This window comes from Poecile atricapillus, chromosome 15, assembly GCF_030490865.1.
Source record: "Poecile atricapillus isolate bPoeAtr1 chromosome 15, bPoeAtr1.hap1, whole genome shotgun sequence".
NCBI classification, from domain to species: Eukaryota; Metazoa; Chordata; class Aves; order Passeriformes; family Paridae; genus Poecile; species Poecile atricapillus.
The window spans coordinates 7,129,437-7,137,799 of record NC_081263.1 but is presented as its reverse complement, the minus strand read 5'-3'; the positions used below and the strand labels follow the sequence as shown (position 1 = coordinate 7,137,799).

Genomic DNA, 8,363 nt, shown 5'->3' with positions numbered 1-8,363 from the left:
GATTAGCTGATTAATTTCTGAGCTGATGCACACTGACGAAGCAAAATCCTGGCAGTCCTTTGCTCAGGGATTATGCTCAAAATGTGTTACAGATCATCAGGATTACTTTGGACAGCTACAGAGGAAAAAAGGTAAACAAGCAGTATAATGGAAAACCACTTTAGAGTGGCCTGTGAAAATCAGCCCATCACCTCTTCTGTGTAAAGTGCAAATAAACACAGCCCAGGCCCTGCCGTAGTACTGACCCCTCTTGGCTCCTGCTGGAGTCAGAGGATTTTCTTTAACCAAAATGGGTGGAAACTGATCTTACTGGAAGGAGCTTTGGATTCCTCCTGACCATTGGTGTTTCCTTCTCCTTCTGGGTAGTGGAGAACTGGGTTTGATTTTCTTGGTGAATGGTGTGTTTAGCTTTTGTATGTCTGATCTTTAAGAGTGTTCAGAATAAAGTCCATGAGATTCTCCATCTACAGCCCCAGCAGCTGAGAGCTGGAGGGAAGAGACAGAAGGCAGATGTGGAATTGTTAATTCTCTGTAGTGATCTGCAAGAGCTGGCTTCTGACTCCTGAGGAGAAAAACCTCCACGTCCTCTCAGATCCTCACTGTGGTTCCCTCATCCTTGCACTTGCTTTTTGAGCCCTTGCTCTGGTTTTGACTATTCACCAGTGTCTGTTCAGAGGGAATCTGGTGAGACAGAGCAGGACAAAGTGCAGGAGTCCCGTGTCTGGCACTGGAACACACACTCTGCCAAGGCTGGACCTGCAAGGCTGAGTTCAGTCTTCATTTCAATCCTTGGGGTCCAAGACTTACGGCACTGTCACCTGTAAGGGATTTAAGCCTCCTCAGCTGCTGGATGTTGTACCTGTGTGTTACAGCTGGGGTTGGTGTCATCCTCGGTGCTCCTGAAAGGAGAGGGCTGAGCTCGGGGCCGGCTTTAGCAGTGCAGTGCCCAAGCCCTGCCGATCGGGGCTGTTTTGGCAGGCTCAGTGCCCTCGGAGGGTGCGGGAGGGGATGAAGGCTCCGGGCAGAGCCCGAGGGATGCTTCCCACAGCGCCGGTCCCGCTCCCCGCAAGCACAGCCAGAATCGGCCCCTTGGAGCTGCCTTTGACGGGGCAGACTGTGTCCTCACAGCGAGAGGTGACCGCTGTGATGGGGAAGTTATTTGGCGTTTACAGCTGGGGAACAGAACGTTCGCAGGGGGAATTTCCCCGCCTTTCCCCCTGCCAGAAAACAATTCCTCACCAAAACAATTCCTCACCAAAACAATTCCTCACCAAACCCCTGTAAAACTTAGAGAGCTTTGAAAAATATGCGCGAAACCCACTCGTCTACTTCTTGCACACAGCTAAACGAACTTCATTGCTCTGAAAGCTTCACTTTTCGAGTCGAATGCAGAAACGAGAGCGAAAGCGGCGCTCGGGTGAGGGAGGGCGCCGGGACGAGAAGGCGGAGCCGGTGCCGCAGCAGAGAGGGATCGGGAAGGGCTCGGGGGCCGGCATGGAGTCGAGGGGGCCGGGATGGAGCACCGATGTCACCTCCCTTTGCCCAAGAGGGGTCTTTCCCAAGGGCCGGTCTATAAAGGCGCTGCCGGCCGCGGGGAGCGGCGCGGAGCGGAGGTGCGAGGCGGAGACGCGGTGAGCGGAGCCGGTCCCGGAGGATGGAATGGGCATGGGAGGGAAGGGGAGGAAAGGGAGACCTTGGCTGCTTCCCCACCAGCTCCTGCTCCCTCTCGGCTGCAGTGGGCTGGGGGTGACCTTCCTCCTCCCCCCCCCACCCCCCCCCGGTCGATTCTACGTGTCTGGAGCTGCGTGGGTGCTCGGGTGCTCAGAGCCTCCCACCCGCAGCCGCTATAAGGCTCTGCTCCGTCCCTGCCCTGGGGAGAGCCGGCATCTCCCTCGCAGGAAGGGCTGACTCGGAGGAAAGCAGGCGAGGAAATCCAGTCTTTCCCAACATCCCTTCCCTATCAGCCTTTACCTATCAGCCCCGCTGCAGGGAGGAGTCCGGCCCAGCCAGCAGCAGCCCCTGAGAAACCATCTGTGTCTCCCCAGGTTTCTGATCCCGGCTCGGAAGCCCTCGGTGCGATGCCATCCTGCCACGTGCCCAGTCTGAGGCATCTGTCCAAGGTAATGGATCTGCTGCTTGTCAGGCTTTGAAAAGGAAAGGGAGGATAAGCAAGCTCTGAGATTCAGTCTTTTCCTGAGAATCTGGGTTTCCAAAAAGTGCTAAAGATCCTAGAGAGCACGCTTTCCATCTGCTGGCTGGGAAAACTTCCCTTCTGCTTCTTGGTTTGCAAAGGTGTTTCCTACTGCAAGTGCGGGGGAACTGACTGGGGTGAAAGAGCGGAATGTGCTGGAGCCGCTTCAAGTTCTGAATGAGGGAAACTGGGTTCTGAAGGCATCACAAATGGGTTGGGTAGGATGCTCTGTCACCTGGGATGGCAAAGGAGGGCAGCCGCTGGTCCTTGGGAACATTATAGGGAGGGAGAAGAATTTCTTGTATCTGCAACAATAACAAGTTCTGTAACAGCAGCAGCCGCGTTTGCTGCTCCCGCCTCTGCCCGAGGATGGGCTCAGGGCTCTTTGCGCTGTCTTTGCCGTAGTTCCCCGCTCTCCTCCTGCTGCTGGCTGAGCTCGCCTGCGGTGCCCAGCCCACGTACCAGTGGAAGGATGCTGTGACGAACGAGAGGATCACCTGCCAGCAGTGCCCGCCGGGGACCTACGTGAAACGGCACTGCTCCAAGGACAAACCCACCAAGTGCGACCCCTGCCCGGATTTGCACTACACTCGGTACTGGAACTACCTGGAGAAGTGCCGCTACTGCAATGTCATCTGCGGGGAGAAGCAGGTGGAGGTGCAGCAGTGCAATGCCACGCACAACCGCGCCTGCCAGTGCCAGCAGGGCTACTACTCCAACATGGAGTTCTGCATCAGGCACTCGGAGTGCCCGCCGGGCTCTGGTGTTGTGAAGCCGGGTGAGTACCCAGACGGGCACTGGGCGTCCTCACAAGGCTCTTGTCATGTCCCAAAATCTCCGCTGGAGATAAAAATCAAGGACAAATACAGCAGCCAAAGACAGCAGCCAATGATTGCCCATAGCTTGACTGACTCCCTTTTAGCTCTGGCACTGGCACAGTGCCATCCTTGCTGGCTCCTGCTTCTTTTCCAAGGAGGAATTTGGTTGGGTTTTTCCCTAGCTATCACTCTGAAAGCCTTGAAATCCCCCGCAGCACACTTTGATGGGATGTGTCAATCCCAGTTACCTGCCTCACCTGCCACAACAGGCAGAGCCAGGCTGTGACTTGGCCACCCCTGGAGCAGCCACTGTCCCTGTTCCACAGGCTGGTGGAAAGCTCCAAGCTGCTCCTGGTCCTTCATCAGCTCCCTTCTCCTTGCACAGGCAGCCCAGGAGCTGGGAATGCTGATTATCTGGGCTGAAAAAGGTGGCTGATGATGTAAGGGAAGGGCTGGTGAATGCATGCAGCTCTGGGGTCTGGTTTTGTAGTTTTTCATTGTGCAGTTTGGAGAGACTGTGTTGAAAACACACAATGGACACACAGTCAGGTTCCAAATCCACAAAACCAGCTTTATTTTGACTCCTGAGTCTGAGACTCCATCTCCTTGTGTGATCTAAATCCCAAGATATTTTAGGGGATTTATTTTCCTGCTGTTTCTCCAGCAGGGAAACCAGGAAACTAGGACCAGATTTCTCTGGTCCTTTAGCTGTTCCAAATGTGTGTAAGCTCATCAGTCACTGAGGACCAGGCTCTGCCTGGAAACCACAGCAGGGGACAGCAAACCAATGTGGGCAGCACCAGCCAACCCAGCAGTATCTTGCTTCACACTTTGAAGTGGAGAGGCTTTTGAAATATGGAATCTTTTTAAGTCCTTCCATGTGCAACCTGGAAGAGCTCCAGGCTCACCAGCCAGAGGGAAAGTATCTGTTGTCTTCAGCTGATGTTTATGAATGAGATTTGGGGTTTCATTTTCTATAGAACATAACAAAACAGTAGTTACTTTGCCGTAACACAGCAAAGGGGGAAGACGATCTCCAAGCACTACAGGAAAGCACTTTGAAATTAAACATTAAGTTTACCTGGAGGGTTGGCTTTAGGACTGGGGAACCATGCAAGCAAGCTGGCTATTTGGGAAGAAGATTTTTTTTTGTTGTCGTTATTATTATTTATTTTTTGCAAATGGCTTCTTGTCTGCAGAGGATTGCACCTCAGCCCAGCCACCTGAACACCACAGCAAGGACTGAGTGTCCAGTGTGGTGGGCAGAGCCTTGGACCTGCCAGTGCTGCTGTCTGGAAGGGGAAGCTGTGGACTGTGGGCTGTAGGCAGAGTTTTCTGGTGTTTGGGTTGGATGATTTTGATCTGTGTGCAATCACCATGGGCAAACCAACTTCTTTGGGATTTCCCATTTGCAAATTGTGGGTCAAATGCTGGGGGTTATGGCTGGGCCTTAGAATTACAGAATGGTGTGGGTTGGGAGGGACCTGAAAGATCAGACTTCAGGGAAAGCCTAAAGGCAGTGGCACCAATGTAGAAACCTCTTGCAATTTGATTTGTGAAGAGAAGGTGAATGGGGTGAGAAATCTCCTGGCCCCAGACCCTTCCCTCTGCTCCCAGGGAATGGGAAAGTTGCTTGGTGCAATCCTGCCTGTGAGCCATCACCCTTGGACAGAACAGAAGCGCTGGCCCGGAGCCAGGGGGAGCAGTGACAGCTCAGCCAAGGACAGCTGAGCTCTCACCTCCACAGAGACTTTTACTTTCACTTGCTCGGGAGCCTCTGGCTCTGGGAACCAAAGGGCTGGTTTGGCAGCTGCTGGCTCTCATCTGGGAGGTGGCCTTTTCATAGCAGATGAGATGTCCTCTTGCTGTCCTGTTACGTGTGTGGGCTGCTGACAATTTATCAGCACAGGCCTGGGAAAAGGCTGGGGGAAGCGCTGCTGTTTGCCCTACGTGAGGACATGCAGTTCCCAGGGGAGATGCTGGTAGTGATCATTTCCAAAACATCACCCTCATGTTCAAGTGGTGTCTGGCATCATCCCCAGCTGCTGCCTCTGCCCCTGTGCCAGCTTGTCCCCTGACGGTCCCGTTGTCTCCCCATGCACAGGTACCCCCTTTGAGGACACCCAGTGCCATGAGTGCCCCCACGGCTTCTTCTCCTCCAACTACAGCACCGATCCATGCCAGCCACACCAGGACTGTGAGCAGCAGGGGAAGGTCACCAATGTGCAGGGCAACAAGTACCACGACACTCTCTGCATGTCCTGCAGGCTGGGGGGAGGAAACAGCACACAGGGATCAGGTAAGCCACGGGCACAGCGTGCCAGGACTGATGCTGCCAGGGCAAGGGAAAACTCCCGCTTGACTTTCTCCTACTTAGATGCAAAATGAGGTGAAATGGCTTGTAAAAGCATGGAGTGACCCATAATTAATAATAATTACAGATAAAATAGTCTGTCTCCTTTCATATCCTTCCAATGTCAGTCCCATAGAGCAAGGATAGGGTGCTGGGCTTAAGCAACAGTCACTGCACAGTGAGAACAAAATGCTGACTGAAATCCTGCTGGATCTTACCAGGGACAGCTGGGAGTGCTGGGACAGGGGATGGTTTTGGCATCTGAGGCACCCATCTTGGCTGCTGGCACAGCTCCTGCACTCCCTTTTCCTTGTGGCTTTTATGGCACCCACAGCCTGGTCTTGTTAAGTGGAACAGAGCCCAAAGTTCATCAGAGCTGAGTGTGGGGTGGATTTTGACCCATCAGGTGTAAAAGTGCATGGTGCAGACACAGTGCTGAGCCATGGTAGAGGGGGAAGCTTGGGTAGAAACAGCCAGTGGGCACAGATCAGAGAATACCTGAATCCCAGGTTGGAAGGAACCTCAAGGACCATCTGGTTCAACCTTTCTTGGCAAAAGAACAGGTTCAGGGCAGAAACAAAAGCTCTGTTCCAAGGGTGCTTTGTAACATGCTCCCTCCCCAAGCTAGGGGGTGAGAAAGGGACTGAAAAACCATCTCAAGGGCTCCCAAACCCATCTCAAAGGCCTGATGCCAGTTGAGGTGAGGCTGGAAGCTGTTTGGTACTACCTGCTCCACCCTGAGGATCCAGGCAAGGGAAAGAAATTTCATGTGACTGGTCTGGATGGTGGTGTACCTTCATCCTTAAGCTTCCAAAAATATATAAAGCCATAGAACAGCCCAGGCTGGGAGGGACTTGGAAAATTTATCCAGTCCAGCATTTAATAGGAAAATGAGCCTGGATGAGATTATCCAGTGCCATGTCCTGAAAATCTGAAAAGCAATGGGGACCTCACCATATCCAGGGGAGAATTTTCTGGTGTGAAAAAATGTCATTCTTTCATCAGGACAAAGCTTGGTAGAAGAGCTTTAATAAAAGTCACCCACAGGATGGTCAGGCACTGGAACAGGCTCCCCAGGGAAGTGGTCATGGCCAAAGCTGTCAGGGCATGGTTGTAGGGGTTTTGGGTGGTCTGTGCAGAGCTAGGACTTGGACTCACTGAACCTTGTGGGTCCCTTCCAACAACATCCCATGACCCCGAAAGATTTTCCTCTGTGGTGAGGGAACGTGGAGGCTTCCCCACCTGCAGCTCTTGCCTTTCCATCCTCTGCTGGCACCACCAGTGCAGAGATTTCTCCTTACAAAGCCTGACTCACACCATGAGTTCCCTGCCAGCAGTGTGATCCCGACACAGGGACTGAAAAGCTCCGTCACCAGTGGGATGCAGTCCCGGCGTGGGGGATGGCCAGGTCAGAGCAGTGTCAGCAGCACGTGCGTCAGGCACCGGCCCCCGCAGCCAGCCCAGCCCTTTGCAGATATTTATAGAGAGAGGAGGCCCCAGCAATGGGAGCTGAAGGGTTTTTTCAACTCGTTTTTGATGATTCCTCTCAGGAGTCACACAGGGACCTGCTCATTGTCAACCAAGCCTGCCAGACAGGCAAAGCCTGAGCAGTGGAGCTCAACCCACCCCAACTATAACCAGTGAAACCGTGCCCAGTTTGCAATGGCATGAAACTGAGCTAATCTCTCCCTGATTGAGTAATCCTTTGGCCTTGCCCTCTTGAAAATTCTTTCTGTTTTCATTCCTTATGCTGGATGCACTCCAGCAGCTTCCACCAGCTGGGGCCAGATCTGTCCCATCCCAGCACCCTGACTGGGGCTGTGATAGGAATAGTCCTGTTACAATATTTGCAAATCTGCATGGGAAAACAGAAACTTTCAGGAAAAAGAATGTGTAAATACTTGATATTTGGGCTTTTCCTCTATTCCCCGTTGGGGAGGAGCATGGAATAGATACACTGACTTTCTTCAGAACATGTTGTTTTCCGACTGCCCCCTGTAGGGTGTGTCCCTGATAGGAAGTTCAGCCTTCCACTACACTAGGTTGTTCCCTCCAACCTTGCCTCGACCACTTCCAGGCCTGGGGCATTCCCCTCCTCCCTCTCCCACGGAGAGCCTTGGTAGGGCTGTGCCCTGCTCTCCCTTTAACCTCCAGGCTGTTTTCCCCCACCAGCTGCAGAAGATGATGACTGCAAACAAGCCATGATAGACTTCGTGGTGTATCAGAACATCCCCGTCAAGAAGCTGAAGCGCCTGCAGCAGATCCTGGAGCGCTCCCCGAAGAAGCAGGCACCATGGACCAGGGCAGCCATCCAGGAGAAATTCCGGGCTTTCCTCACTCACAAGAAGGAGGAGGACTCTGAAGTCACCAAGGAGCTGCTGGATGCGCTGCGCATGGTCAAGCTCCACTCCATTGAGGAGAAGGTCCGCAAGCGCTTCCAGCTGCCCTGAGATCATGAACTGGACTTTTTGTGTGCTCTTTGTTTTGGTTTTTATCTTCTGAGGCTTCATTAATTTATTCATCTTCCCAAACATAACTTGAAAAGCAGCATGAGAGATGAGTGATGGAGTGGCACTGTGCCATGGCAGCTTTGTCACTGCTGCTGGGTCGGGATGGGATGGGATGGGATGGGATGGGATGGGATGGGATGGGATGGGATGGGATGTGTCAAGAGCAGCATCCCCTTGCCAGTGGCTGGGGCAGCTCCTGGGAGCTCACCAGGTGTTGACCACTGATTTTCCAGCCCTCATCAAGGGTCAATATTTTATCAGAAGAAAAACCTGCATCCAGGGTCATTATTTCTGGGGAGGAACATGTTCCCTTTTATAGAAAACTGTTTGGCTTTGTTTTAAACTATATAAGTTTGGGTTTGTTGGGGGTTTTAGTCATTTAACAGTATTTCCCACAGAGGATTTGCTTGCATTTTTTTGTCACGCTTTTGTTTGAGAAGGGAATTTGCTGCTGAGGCACAGGAAGGGGGAGGATGCCCCAAACTTACTGG

The 8,363-nt window shown here is 52.8% G+C and overlaps 1 protein-coding gene across 4 annotated transcripts; it reads left to right on the top strand.

Annotated features, from left to right (window-relative positions):
- Positions 1–1,291: 1,291 nt before the first annotated feature.
- On the top strand, positions 1,292–7,979 carry TNFRSF6B (TNF receptor superfamily member 6b). 4 transcript variants are annotated; one of them, XM_058850851.1, is made up of 5 exons: positions 1,292–1,417; positions 2,046–2,120; positions 2,597–2,969; positions 5,114–5,308; positions 7,535–7,979. In XM_058850851.1, exons 1-5 carry the CDS (start codon positions 1,307–1,309, stop codon positions 7,810–7,812), a joined length of 1,032 nt encoding a protein of 343 aa, XP_058706834.1. In that variant the 5' UTR covers positions 1,292–1,306; the 3' UTR covers positions 7,813–7,979. The 4 variants fall into 4 exon arrangements, with proteins under 4 accessions (XP_058706834.1, XP_058706835.1, XP_058706833.1 ...); XM_058850852.1 differs by lacking the exon at positions 1,292–1,417 and adding an exon at positions 1,464–1,613; XM_058850850.1 differs by lacking the exon at positions 1,292–1,417 and adding an exon at positions 1,465–1,631.
- Positions 7,980–8,363: the final 384 nt, after the last annotated feature.

Excerpts from the sequence above, each read along its gene's own strand:
- TNFRSF6B (XM_058850850.1), top strand. The coding sequence starts at position 1,515 with ATGGAGCACCGATGTCACCTCCCTTTGCCCAAGAGGGGTCTTTCCCAA. Across the intron at positions 2,121-2,596 it reads GTCTGAGGCATCTGTCCAAG|TTCCCCGCTCTCCTCCTGCT; the intron begins GTAATGGATCTG and ends TCTTTGCCGTAG. Across the intron at positions 5,309-7,534 it reads AAACAGCACACAGGGATCAG|CTGCAGAAGATGATGACTGC; the intron begins GTAAGCCACGGG and ends TTCCCCCACCAG.